Source organism: Chrysemys picta, chromosome 2, assembly GCF_011386835.1.
Source record: "Chrysemys picta bellii isolate R12L10 chromosome 2, ASM1138683v2, whole genome shotgun sequence".
Taxonomy (NCBI): Eukaryota; Metazoa; Chordata; order Testudines; family Emydidae; genus Chrysemys; species Chrysemys picta.
The window spans coordinates 18,244,208-18,258,881 of NC_088792.1; the positions used below are offsets into that span (position 1 = coordinate 18,244,208).

At 42.1% G+C, this 14,674-nt stretch overlaps 1 protein-coding gene across 22 annotated transcripts in view; it reads right to left on the minus strand.

Moving 5' to 3' along the window:
* KMT2C (lysine methyltransferase 2C) overlaps nt 1–14,674 on the minus strand; it is a 332,762-nt gene that overhangs the window by 64,047 nt on the left and 254,041 nt on the right. For all 22 annotated transcript variants that reach the window (XM_005297183.5, XM_065586755.1, XM_065586756.1 and 19 more), the window contains 2 exons: nt 10,022–10,152; nt 5,899–6,085 (listed from right to left, as the gene is read on the minus strand). In XM_005297183.5, coding sequence (XP_005297240.2) covers nt 5,899–6,085; nt 10,022–10,152 — 318 coding nt within the window. The remainder of the gene's footprint in view (nt 1–5,898; nt 6,086–10,021; nt 10,153–14,674) is intronic.

Consider the following 14,674-nt stretch of genomic DNA (forward strand, 5'->3'; position numbering starts at 1 on the left):
GGCTTTTATGAAATTCCACCCAAGTATGCATACCTGGCCTATGGCAGAGTTATTGAAGCAGGAAAAAAAAAAGCCTCCTAATGTAGCAAACACCCAGGCAGAATTAGCACCCTTCAGTTCTTCTGCAATATTTTTCCTATGCTGTGGCAGTTTTCCCTATAGGCTTCAATAAAGCTACCTGGGCACAGTCCTTAATACTTTAAGCACCTTTTAATTAAAACAAAAATCTTAATCTAAGTAGTTAGAAATGGCTCCGGGTGAAAAGATATAACTGAACAGAGCTTACTACTTAGACTGCCTCTCTGTTGGCCAGCTCTGTTCCTGTTGTGTTCACTGTCACTTACAAAAAAAAAAAAAGCTATCTTCCTATTTGTTCTACATTTTTTTTATTTTATTTTTTTTATTTTTATTAAATTGAATGTGTGTTAAGTCTTATCTTGGAAACTGCCAAGTTGCTTTGGTCAGCTGCTTCAGATCAGAGCCAAAGGCTTGACACCACTTGTCACTTCCCTTGGCTGTTTTGGATTGGAGATGAAAACTAATGCCAAGCAAAAAGGAAAAATGACTTACCTGCATTTCTGGGTTCCTGGATGAACAGTTATATTGCTACCTTGTGGACTTCATTCCTCTGGTGCATTTATTTGTTGTTGTTTATTTAAATTCAAATAATAAAGATGCCTATCTAAGTCTCTAGGCTGTCTCACATAATTAATTACACAATACATAAAATTGAATTAAATCTCAGCAGCATTAAAATCAGTTCCAGTGGAACTGGGCCAACCACCTGCCTTAATCATTATCTGGGAAGCATACCCTCAGCCATCTCCAGAGACCATATCAAACAGATGTCTTTTGTAGCATGCCCAAATAGTCACCAAACAGGGGATATTTCAGACCAAAGGAGGGTAAGAGAGGTTGGAGGGGAGTGAGGGAGGGGGAGGAGGGAAAGAGAACAAGTTCCAGAGTCCCAGAGCCCTCACGGAGAATGTCCTACCAGCTGTCCCTCTCTTTTATAACAAGAGGGATCCAGCTCAGGTAACCCTGTTAACTGCAGCAGTGGCAGTATGGCCTGGAAAGAGAGAGAACCCCCCAGGGAGGCTGATCCCAGGCAATTTAGGGCTTTATAGGTCACAATCAACACTTTGAACTCCACCAATGGGCAGCAAGTGCATATCCTGGAGCTCTGGGGTCATGTGATCCCAGTATGATGCCCGGCTCAGTTATTGAGCTGCTGCATTCTGCACTAGATTCAGTCTCTGAATGGTTTTAAGGTGTGGCTGTGACAGTCTGTACCCTATATTCACCCCTTTTACATGACTATGATAAATCTGGTATAAAGTATGCCTTGTAATATCATTTGAAAACTTGTAATTTGCTGATCATATGTCCTAGTAAAATATGTGTGGCAACACTGCATGTAAAGTTAAAAGATTCCACTGTAAAGTATTATTAAGACATGTCCCAGTCTGGGGGAAGCAGCCACAAACCATTCCCCAGAGACAAAAGGCTAGCCAACGCCTCAACCAGGTGTCAATAAAATCAAATGGACCATCGCCTGGTTAAATGTCAATTTTTTGGCAGGAAAAAGGACGTGGGTGAAAATCTGTATCTTCACAAAGAAAGAGGAGGGGGTTCCCATTCACGCAGACTTTGTGTCTTCTGAACCTGAGCTGGAGATGATTCTTGAAGAAGAGAAAGAACTATGATAGGATCGAGTAGGCACCCCAAATAATTCCTCCTTTTCTCTCTACCCACAGCACACACAATACCTGAAGAACAGAGGAAACAACTTTGGATTGGGGGAGACTCCTGACTGAAAGGAATTCAGCCAGTAAGATTGCTGTAACTTGTGGTGAGAGAGACCTTTGCTTTGAAATCACTTAGTTTGTTAAGTTAGGTATTAGTTGTGTTTTACTTTTATTTTCTTGTAACCAATTCTGACTTTGATGCCTCATTACTGGTAATAACTTAAAAACTATCTTTTGTAATTAATAAACTTGTTTTATTTTTATCTAAACCATGTGCATATCATTTTCTATTACTAAAATGATGGACTTTATATGAATTTGTATTGTCCAGGAGAGAGCTGGGCAGTACAAAATGTACATTTCTAGGGGGATGTCTGGGGCTGGGAATTTGTTGGTGTTGCTCTGCAGTGTAATTCATGGGTGGCTGGCTACAGCACTCATACACCATTTCTTTTGGCCCAATCCTCTAATTTGTCTAGGTCCCCCTGTATCCTATCCCTACCCTCCAGCGTATCTACCACTCTTCCCAGTTTAGTGTCATCTGCAAACTTGTTGAAGGTGCAGTCCACGCCATCCTCCAGATCATTAATGAAGATATTGAACAAAACCGGCCCCAGGACCAACCCTTGGGGCACTCCGCTTGATACCGGGTGCCAACTAGACATGGAGCCATTGATCACTACCTGTTAAGCCCGACGATCTAGCCAGCTTTCTATCCACCTTATAGTCCATTCATCCAGCCCATACTTTTTTAAACTTGCTGGCAAGAATACTGTGGGAGATCGTATTAAAAACTTTGCTAAATTCAAGGATTAACATGTCCACTGCTTTCCCCTCATCCACAGAGCCAGTTATCTCATCATAGAAGGCAATTAGGTTAGTCAGGCATGACTTGCCCTTGGTGAATCAATGCTGACTGTTCCTGATCACTTTCCTCTCCTCTAAGTGTTTCAGAGTTGATTCCTTGAGGACCTGCTCCATGATTTTTCCAGGGACTGAGGTGAGGCTGACTGGCCTGTAGTTCCCCGGATCCTCCTCCTTCCCTTTTTTAAAGATGGGCACTAGATTAGCCTTTTCCCAGTCATCCAAAACCTCCCCCAATCGCCATGAGTTTTCAATGATAATGGCCAATGGCTCTGCAATCACATCCGCCAACTCCTTTAGCACCCTCGGATGCAGCGCATCCGGCCCCACGGATTTGTGCTATTCCAGCTTTTCTAAATAGTCCTGAACCACTTCTTTCTCCACAGAGAGCTGGTCACCTCCTCCCCATGCTGTGCTGCCCAGTGCAGTAGTCTGGGAGCTGATCTTATTCGTGAAGACAGAGGCAAAAAAAGCACTGAGTACATTATCTTTTTCCACATCCTCTGTCACTGGGTTGCCTCCCTCAATCAGTAAGGGGCCCACACTTTCCTTGACCTTCTTCTTGTTGCTAATATACCTGAAGAAACCCTTCTTGTTACTCTTAACATCTATAGGTCTATAGCCAGACTGATAAGGGGTCAAGGAGATCAAAGTCTTCCAGATACTGTGAAAGCTGTCTCTCCACAACCTTCTCCACAATCTTAGTCAAAAAGGGAAAGATGTGATATTGGTTGATAATTAGCAAGATTGCAGTGTCCAGTGATGACTTCTTGAGCAAAAGTAGTGCTAATGCTTCCTCCAAGAGAGATGTTGACAACCTCCACAAGTAAGAATTTCCTCTCTGGCCTTCATCAGCCAGGAAAAATAGGGATCCAAAGCAAAGGCTGAGGAACAAAATTCTCCCAACACCTCTAGTACCTCAGGGAACATTACTGGCTGAAATTCCAGGAGTGAAGACAAGGCCCTTGTTCTCTCAAGACCTTGTTTTATCACCCCAGAAACAGATAGCCCATCCCTAATCTGATCAATATTGTCCACAAAAGAGCAAAACAATTTCCTTACAATGGGAGGGACTCAGACCAGCTACCGAGCTGAGACAGTCCAGATTTACCAGACTATCTACCATCTGAAATAAATCTGCTGTTCAAAATTTTGCAGATGCTATCGTGGAGGGAAAGAACTGTTTCTTGGCCACACACACAACCATAGCACAAGAGTTTATAAAAAAATCTTTATGCTGAAACCAATCACGCTAGGCATGGGACTTCCATCACTGTCACTCCAGCCATCTCATGGTGTATAACAAGATGGAATATGCACAAGTCATAGTTCTGACTCACTGAAATCTCAACAGCAGGATGGATACATCTGCTGACTTGGCATTCCGATAAATCTATAGTGGCTGCCGATAATTATTGTTATACTTATGTTTACAGAAGTTTAAACTAAGCCTATCTGGTTCTCTGTTGCTCAGAATTTACTCTTTGAAACATTTTTGTTTTGGAGTGAACTTTTCCACATTTTGTCTCAGTTTAAACCATTTTTTTTTGTTTTGTTTTAAAGTTCCTGGGCTCTCAGGCTTTGTGTCCCAAAATGGATTGAGACTTCTAGAGTCCAGAAAATCAGAAAGAGGTGCATGAGGAATGAGTCTTCTAACCCCTCTTCCTGGGGAACAGGTCTCCAAGGCCCTCTGGTTGGTAAGGTACCAAAGAATAAGCACTGGCTACATGGTCATAGAGGAGAGTGGATGCAAAAGCTGCTCCCTGGCTGTTATTTTGGAGATACTAGGGTTATTCATGTAACACTGCACCATGCCCCTGTGAAATGCACATATATTAATGGGGAATGAGAGAACATACTTTAATAATTAAAAAACTAGGTACCTGTACCAGCAGGAGTAAAGTATGGAATTGTGTGGTTTTATATTTTCCCCTACCATTTCCTATTTTGTTTTCCCTCACAAGCTTTAAAAAACAGGAAATTAAATGCATAATACGACATTAAGGCAGCACAGTTCAAAACTTCTGCCCCATTGGCTTAATATGTTAGTGCTTATGGTCTCAGACCTGCAAGCAGATGCACCAGCATGGAGCTTTGTTTGCATCCATGGAGAGTTTCAATGGAACTCCTTATGGGTAAAAAGATCTGTGCGAGTGCATCTACTTGCAGAGTTGGGAATTATACAATGTAGACTAGAAAACATGCAGTGGGGACTGTGATAACATTACTCTAAGGTTCTTAATCTTTGCATTCCTTGATTCTTGTGATTTTAATTGTGCAACATTAAAGTTGTACCTTTTGAGTTTAACTACCGTTTTCAATGGGCAACAAGACAGCTAAGTAATTACTTAATTTTCCTCTTTTGCAAAGGTAAAATTTATAATAGATGCCCATTCTGTGCACATTCAAAAACGCCAGGAATACGTGGGTAAAAAATTATTGGGTAACAGTACAAAAAACTATTTACAGTAAGGATCAGACAAGGTATGAGTCACAAAATAACCATACAGTGTAATATAAAGTGTTAAAATACATAATGTAGAGGATAAGATACCTCTAAACACACAGCACATACCTATGAGACATTGAAAAAAAGAATTCTTGAAGTAGCAGGACAGTTGGGAAAAAGAGAGATTGCTCCCTTGAGCGAAGCTGGCCTTTCAGTAGCACTTTGTGGCGCTCCAGCCATGTTCACGACTCACTATCCATCAAGTTAAAATAACATTCCCAGTTTAGCTTTTGCAGTAGAAAGTGAGAGTCGAAAGTTGCCTTTTGGCTACAAACTGCACCCTGAAAGAGCATTCAGGCTCATGGGGGACAATATAAAGCAAAAAGAATCCCCAAAAGTCTGAGGAGCTGGGAACCTAAAATAATCAATACTAAAAAATAGACAATAATACCTTTAAAATAAATATTCACCAGTACAAAGAACAGGTTTTTAATGTTGTCTTTCCAATTAGTCTACCTTAGCCTTCCATCATGAAGGATTTGTCTTCCTAAAACAGGATACACCTTCTACCCTGTTTCTAAGTGTTTTGAAAACATGCAAATTAAAATCAAGGAGTCTTATTAGAACATGTATAAGGCAAGTCAGTGGAAGGCCTGCAGCCGTGTATTAGTGACTCCAGAATGAACACCCAATATAATGTTAACTAGTCTTGTAATATTAAAATAAAGAATGTTAGAAAGTGTATATGTTAAAAATGAAAACACAAAAGCATGGGAAAGCTCCTAGAACAACAAAACCAAACATGACTGAATTATCACTAACTTTAGCTTGGTATACCTTGAGCTCCCAGTTTTGCTTGAGCTGGAGTAGAGGCTGAACTAAGCAGTGGGTCGGAAGATGGATCCAGAAAATTGGTGGTCTGATTAGTTTTACATGACATCAGAAGTGATTCTTCAGATACATTTTCTAGGCTCATCTTACTTTGTCTACTGGTATCTAGGAGATCTTTTCCAAAGAAAGCTTCCTATAATGAAGGCAAACATACATTAAAGTCAGTCTATTTAGGAAAATTTGTATATCTATCTGTCTACATGAGAAAGTTTTACTAGTTATACCAATATAGTTGTATAGCATCCGTATGGACTCTATTATATTGGTATAAGAGTGTCCACACTGGAAGGTGAAGGGAGGCGTATGTGTGTCACTGGTGGAGGGTGGTAGTGGTTACACTGGTATAACCACATCAGTTTAAATTCACATCTTAGGTTATACAGGAAAAAAAACAAACCAAAAACTTTCCTTAAGTACCAACATAGCCCTGTGGTATCTGAGCACAACACAATCTTTCACGTATTTATCCTCACACAAACATCACTGTGACACAAGAAAATGACTTGACCAAAGCCACACAAGAAGTCTGTGGCAGAATAGGGAACTGAACTTGGGTCTCCTGATTCCCAGGCTAGTGCTCTAACCACTGACCATCCATCTGTCCTGAATGGTTATCAATTAGCAGAAATCACCATATTGTGGAGCTGCAACAACACAAAACCTCTTTCTTCATGGAGCATAACGTTGTCCATTTTCATTAGCAGACTTACATACATTGTATAATAGCTGTCATTCACTTGCAGCTGACTCATGAACATCATCAGGAACCCACTGACTGGTCAACAGACTACACAATCTTCAAACCAATTTGTCAGTTGCAGTATTGTTAATTTGTTGCCACCTCCTCATTTGGCCCTAGAAACCCATATCATTTTAAGTTCTAATTGTTAGAAATGTAACTAAAATTATTTTTAAATTTCAGTTATTCTCTGCCTTAATGAAGTCAGAACCTACACACAAGAGCTAAACAACTATTCTGTTTCACAAGAATCAAATTAATTAATTAATTAATTAATTAAAAAACCCTGCTAGTAAGAGGAAGTCTTAATTCATGGATTTTCTCCCCCCCCCCCCCATCACATGAATACAGAGTATTTTTTCTCATCAAATAATATTCTGTGATCCTTCTGTAAAGAAAATGTAATAATATCAAGGAGAAATGAGAAGATCTGACTAAGGGTTTTGACAGTATTCAATATATGCAAGTATGCAAATTAAAAGTGTAGTGTTTCAGTGTGTTGGGATCCTGAAAGATGATCCTTTACTCTCACAGATCTTGGGAGACAGACCTGTCCTCGCTTACAGACAACCCCCCAACCTAAAGCAACTACTCACCAGCAACCACACATCACTGAACAAAACAACTGACCCAGGAACCTATCCTTGTAACAAAGCCCGATGCCAACTCTGTCCACATATCTATTCAAGTCACATCATCATAGGACGTAATCACATCAGCCATACCATCAGGGGCTCGTTCACCTGCACATCTACCAATGTGATATATGCCATCATGTGCCAGCAATGCCCCTCTGCCATGTACATTGGCCAAACCGGACAGTCTCTCCGCAAAAGAATTAATGGACACAAATCTGACATCAGGAATCATAATACTCAAAAACCAGTGGGAGAACACTTTAACCTGTCTGGTCATTCAATGACAGACCTGCGGGTGGCTATCTTACAACAGAAAAACTTCAAAAATAGACTCCAACGAGAGACTGCTGAGCTGGAATTGATATGCAAACTAGACACAATCAACTCAGGATTGAATAAGGACTGGGAATGGCTGAGCCATTACAAACATTGAATCTATCTCCCCTTGTAAGTATTCTCACACTTCTTATCAAACTGTCTGTACTGGGCTATCTTGATTATCACTTCAAAAGTTTTTTTTTCTCTTACTTAATTGGCCTCTCAGAGTTGGTAAGACAACTCCCACCTGTTTATGCTCTCTGTATGTGTGTATGTATATATATATATATATATCCTCAATATTTATTCCACTCTATATGCATCCGAAGAAGTGGGCTGTAGTCCACGAAAGCTTATGCTCTAATAAATTTGTTAGTCTCTAAGGCCAGGTCTACACTAACCCCCTAATTCGAACTAAGGTAAGGAACTTCAGCTACGTGAATAACGTAGCTGAAGTTCGAAGTACCTTAGTTCGAACTTACCTTGGTCCACACTCGGCAGGCAGGCTCCCCCGTCGACTCCGCGGTACTCCTCTCGCCGAGCTGGAGTACCGCAGTCGACGGCGAGCACTTCCGGGTTCGACTTATCGCGTCCAGAAGTTCGATCGCTCGCCGCCGAACTACCGGGTAAGTGTAGCCAAGGCCTAAGGTGCCACAAGTACTCCTGTTCTTTCTGCGGATACAGACTAACACGGCTACTACTCTGAAACCTGTCAGAATGTAATGTGTGTCTCATTGCTCAATAGCAAGCAAGCGACTGGAAGACGGAGAGCAGGGCCGGCTCCAGGCACCAGCTCAGCAAGCAGGTGCTTGGGGTGGCCAACGGAGAGGGGCCGCATGTCCGGCTCTTCGGCGGCAATTCGGCAGCGGATCCCTCACTCCCTCTCGGAGCGAAGGCCCTGCCGCCAAAGAATGAAGCGATCGCGGCTTATTTTTTTTTTTTTTTTGCTTCTTGGGGAGGCAAAAACCGTGGAGCCGGCCCTGACGGAGAGATAGTTGCCCAATGTGACAGCATTTTTCGGTCTGTCTGCATGTAACTCAACAACTTTGAAATTAAATACTGCATCCTGCCAATTCCAAAGTTTCACAGGGCACATTCTAGGCATCAATTCCTTTTGATGGGAAAATCAGGGGAAAAACTGTTTGGGACAGTTAGAGCTTCCAAGCATCTCTGCAATTGTCTATAGATCAATCAACTAGTTGATGGAACCCATTAACACCTTCCAGCACAATACCCATCTCATCTCTGTCTACCATTCTAATAGGGTGTAACATGTTCACACCCTGAATGACTTATCTCCCAGACTATGCTCTTGAATGAACTCACACAGAAAAATGATAAAAGACAAAAACACCATATTCCCTGTGGGTAAACACTTTCCACAAAGCCATCACTCTACATCTGACCTCTCAGACCTCATCCTCAAAGAAACCTGCATAACACCTTCAACAGACAAGTCTCAGAACGTAAATTCATAACTTTTCTAGACCCTAAAAATCATTAATAGAGACACTGGATTTATGGTTTATTACAACAATCTATAATCCACTAACCCCCTTTTGCCCATCTCTTCCCCCCTATGACTGGAGAGGTAATAACGGGCCACTTCACTTTGAATGGTCCCTTGAAATATGGGTTAACTACTTATGCTAAACAATCCATTCCACCTTGCATTTAGCTATGACACTCCAAGTACATTTCCCAGACCTGAAGAAGAGCTCTATGTAAGCTTGAAAGCTCCTCTCTCTCTCTCTCCCCCCAACAGAAGTTGGTCCATTAAAAAGATATTACTTCTTTCTTAACACCCAGACAGAAAGAATAATGGGGGGTTGAGGGGGAAGAGGAAGGAAGGGTATGGGGCCAATGGGGACTTGAACACAGCTCATGGCATGGGGAGGGGAAGATTGGGAGACCCTGGCATGGAGCAGAGGGGGATGGATGCAACACACAGAACACCTATAAGGAGGGAAAGGCGGGAAGGGGGAGGGCACATAGAGCTGTTGGCATGAGGTGTGTGGAAGAGGGGACCCTCACGTGTGGCAGAGTGGGCAATGGGGGACACAGAGATGTCCAGCCATGAGGGAGGGGTGGGGGAAGTTGCACAGAGTCTTTAAAATAGAGAGAGATGGGAGGGTGGTACACAGGGAGCTTGTGGGAGGGGGAATGAAGGGAGTCCCCAGTGTGTGCAATAACCTCACTACAGAAGCTACAAAGAATAGTTTTTATTATAAATTCCTTATGCAAAAGCCACATCAACCGAGTGATAAATTAGATATCAGAAAGCAAACATTTATACTTTAAATATATTAGCAGTTTATTCAACACATGCAAACATTAGTTTTAAATAGCACATAATGGATAGCAAGGACTGTACCTGCAAGTATGCAGGGAAGGTTTCTTCAAGTTTATTTTTCTTTTTCCTGTAACGCTTTTTTATTTTCTCAGTATTTTCAGAAACAGGAGTAGACTCATCAACTGGTGTATCTGGCAGCTGTTCAGTCCAACCTTAAAACAACATTCATGTACAAACACATTAAAATTCTCTTTATCTCTCTGGCCCACTATACACATCTGATGTTTATTATTTAAGAGGGACAATATGTACTATGCAGCCTAACTCTCTGAAGTACAGTTCTACTCTGAAAAGGGTCTCTGTAAAAATGGTATTCTGGGGTTGATTACATGTTTGTCATCTCTCAATTTCCATACTGAATTTGCTGATTCAAAACTAAACATAATTAAATAAAGCTGAGAAGCGACAATTCTGTTAATGACCTTGCCTACACTTGTGGTGGAGAGTAGGGTGCATGTAGTTATATGCTGCATCCACACTCACTGTGGTATGTAGCTACATGTGGCAGTGAAAGGCTCTGGCAGGGTGGAGGCTGTGGGCTTTGGCTCCAGGGATCCTTTTCTCACTGCTTCTCCCTGCCAGAGCCTTTCCTATTTGCCAGAGTTTTTCCACTGTGGGGCAGAAAGGCTCCAGCAGCTGGGAGGCAGCAGGACTCTATACTGCTAAAAATAGCAGTATAGATGGGGAGAGTCATTTCTTGGGCATGTAGACAGCCATACAGGCTACATACTCTGGGGTTCAGGCATGTAGGGCACTCTAGTCTACTCACGTAAGCAGTGCCTCACCATCTACACTGCTACTTATATGCAGGCTGGCTGGGCATGCAGAGTCTGCACTCTATATACTGCCATAAGTGTAGACCTACCAAATGACGCATAAGCCAGAAAAGTGTCCAGCTCAGTTCTCTTAGTTGTGCTAATTTGGCAATGGTAACACAGTAAGAAATCAAGCAGTGCTGACCTGTAATGCATGCAGGGAACAGGTCCACTGCAAAAGGAGGTGCCATTTTTACACAGTCACCTTTCTGACCATAACCATTCATAGATCTTAGAAAAAGAAGAGACTTCCTAAAACCTCTTTGGGTATGTCTACACAGCAAAGAAAAAAACAGGCCTGGCCTGTGTCAGATGACTGGGGCTCACGGGGCTTGGGCTGTTTCATTGCTGCGTAGACTTCCGGGTAGGACCCTGTGGGGCGGGAGAGTGCCAGAGCCCGGGCTCCAGCCTGACCCTGGAAGTCTACACGGCAATGAAAAACCCCATGACCCGAGCCTCGCAAGCCCGAGTTGGCTGGCACGGGCTTTTCTTTGCTTTGTAGACATCTCCTTAGACCAGCCTCCTACATACAAATAGAAGTAGTTGTAACTCCATTGCGCAAAGGGGTTTATCCTCTCCTGGATGTGTGTTTAACTCCCATTAGTGTGCTTCCATAATTTGTTGGAAATAAAGTGTACTGATGCTTCCTTTCTCTGCTAACTGTTCCAGAATTCTGTGGTGAAATTTGTGGAATCAGGTCCAGATAATTTACCTGCCTATTATTTTGAAGCGCTTCTTCTCTTGCCTCTTATCTATCTCTAGGGCAGGCTTTTTCCTGTAATCTATGCTACTTAATTTATTTTTTGAATACCTTCATAGCTCTGTGCTGAAGTCTCTACTAAAAACACACAGAGGACCTTGAAGCAATCAAAATATTTTCTGAATAATTCAGCTATTGTATTCCAAAGAGGCAATAATTATTTTTGTAACAAACACAAAGATTTTTCTGCAAAACATTGCAGAATAACAAATCTCCCATTGAATTGTTTATTTAGACAAAGAAGTGGAGTCACTGCAACTAATTGAAATACTTTAAAAAAGAATGTTTTGCACTTGTGAGGTGCCCAGCCTAATTGCAGGAAGTTACTTAGGAAAAATCACTAAACCAACTACATTGTTAGATAAGAAAATGTGTTATACTGTACTGTAGATGCACTGCTAACAAAACCGCTACAGCCAAATCCTGTAGTTATGTCTTAGTGTTGTACAGTCATGGTTTATGGATTTTATGACAAATTTTGAACTCTTAAGATAATGACATGAGAGAGAGTCTCTCGGAAGGCAGTAAGAAGAGTCTATCCTACGAGTGAGCTTACCAGCCAAGGAAGTTACCAGAAGTTATTCTGCCAATCCCCCGGGACCTTCTCTCCCATTCATATGGTCTCACCAACATCACCACTGTTTTTATGCTATTTCTCTGCAGTTTAGTTGTCTAAATCCTGTATTGTTCCCCAATTCTGTACTGCCTGAATTATTCTGCTTCTCTCTTCCACTGCTATGGATTTTTATCCTCCTCTGTCTTATATTCCTCTTACATTGAATTGTCTCTCTGTGTTTTTGTATGGTCTCTACCTCTTTGTATTCTCTCTCTCTCTCCTTTCCTGCTCTTGTTTAACTCTCCATGCCCTGTGCTGTTCTGCTGTACTGCTTACTCTGAGCAGACTGAAATTTACCAATACCCTGATCTCAAAATTGCTTGAGAGTGTGTTTTTGCTGCCAGCACACAAGAGGGGATGAAACAGGAGAGTGCACCAAATGACAAGCCAGGAGATCAGCATTGGAGACTAAGGCCAGGTCTGCACTACTTGCTTATTTAGGTATAACTATGTTGTTCAAGAGTGAAAAATCCACACCCCTGAGCGACGTAGTTATACCGACCGTAGGCCCCCTGTGTAGACAGCACTACGTCGTCTGGAGAAGCTCGCCTACTGATATAGCTACTGCCTCTCATGGAGAGCTCTCTCCCGTCAGCTTAGAGCTTCTTCACCAGAAGCACTGCAGCTGTGCTGATGCAAGTTTGTAGTGTAGACCTGCCCTAAGGGCCAGACTCTCAGCTGGTATAAACCTGCATGACACTATTGACCTTAATTCAGCTATGCCGATTTAAACTGGCTGAGGATCTGTCTCAGTATTCCAAAACTGATTTTTCCTAACAAGTAAATGTGCATCACACACATAGACCCCCCACCCCTGTCATTATCAGATAAGCATAACTTAGAATCATAGGGTTAGGAGGGACTGCAAGGGTCATCTAGTCTAACACCCTGCCAAGATGCAGGATTTGCTGCATCTAAACAGATGGCTATCCAGCCTCCCTTTGAAAACATCCGGTGAAGGAGTTTCCACAACCTCCCTAGGCAGTCAACCAAAAATTGCAGTTGCTTTTTTTGCAACAGCATTATATTGTTCTCACTTTGAGGTTGTGATCTATCACCATTCCCAAATCTTTCTCGGCTGCCAAGTCAGTTTTCCCGCATTCTGTATTTGTGCATTTGTTTTTTCTTTCCTACCTGTAGCACTTTACATTTGTCTTTATTGAATTTCATTTTGTTGTCTATAGCCCAGTTCTCCAATTTTTCAAGACCCTTCTGAGTTTTAACTTTCTCCTCCAAAGTGTTGGCAACCCCTCCCCCCCCAGCTTTCTGTCATCTGCAAATTTGATCAGTATGCTCTCTATTCCTACATCCAGGTCATTAATAGAGATGTTAAACACCACCAGACACAGCCCACATTTCTCCAATTTACTTATCAGAATGTCACATGGGACTAAAGCCTTGCTGAAGTCCACCCTTCTTTTCCACTCCCGTTCTTGGCATATCCTCACTTTTATTTTTGGCAAGTTCATCACTTAGGCCATGTCTATACTAAAAAGTTAGGTCAACCCAGCTACATTGCTCAGGGGTGTGAAAAATCCACCCCTCTGTGTAATGTAGGAATGCCGACCTAGTCTCCGGTGCAGACAGCCTAGGTACCACATCTTGGGGAAGTGGATTAACTACAGCGCCGGGAGAACCCCTCCCATTGCTGTAGTGAATGGCTACACTGAAGTGGTACAGCGGTGCAGCTGCAGTTGTGCCACTGTAGTGCTTCTACTAAGGCCACAGCCTTAGGGCTAGTCTACGCTGGCAACGTTTTAACGTGGCTTGTGTAGTCACGGCAGAGCATTGGGAGAGAGCTCTCCCAGCACTCTAAAAAACCCACCTCCACGAGGGGAATAGCTCCCAGCGCTGGGGCACGGTCTACCCTGGCACTTTACAGCGCTGAAACTTGCTGAGCTCGGGGTCTGTTTTTTCATAGCCCTGAGCAAGGAAGTTGCAGCGCTGTAAAGTGCCAGGGTAGACAAGCCATGAGGATCAGGTTCTAATACTCAGTTTGTAGACGTTTAGCACCTGTGCTCCACAATAGTCACACTGACTTCAGTTCAAGCGCTATATTATATATCGTTTAATACTTAAGGGTCAGTGGTTCGTAACCTTTCCAGACTACTGTATGCCTTCCAGGAGTCTGATCTGTCAAGTTTCACCTCACTTTAAAACTACTTGCTTTACAAAATCAGACATAAAAATACAAAAAAGTGTCACAGCACACTATTATTGAAAAATTGCTTACATCCTCTTTTTTACCATATAATTATAAAATAAATTAACTGGAATATAAATATTGTACTTACATTTCAATGTTTAGTATATAGAGCAGTATAAACAAGTCAGTGTCTCTGTTAAATTTTAGTTTGTACTGACTTCACTAGTTGTAAAACCAAGCAAATATCTAGATGAGCTGATGTACCCCCTGGAAGACTTCTGCATACCCCTGGATGAGAATTACTGGGCTACATTATACAGCCCTTTCTCACATTAGT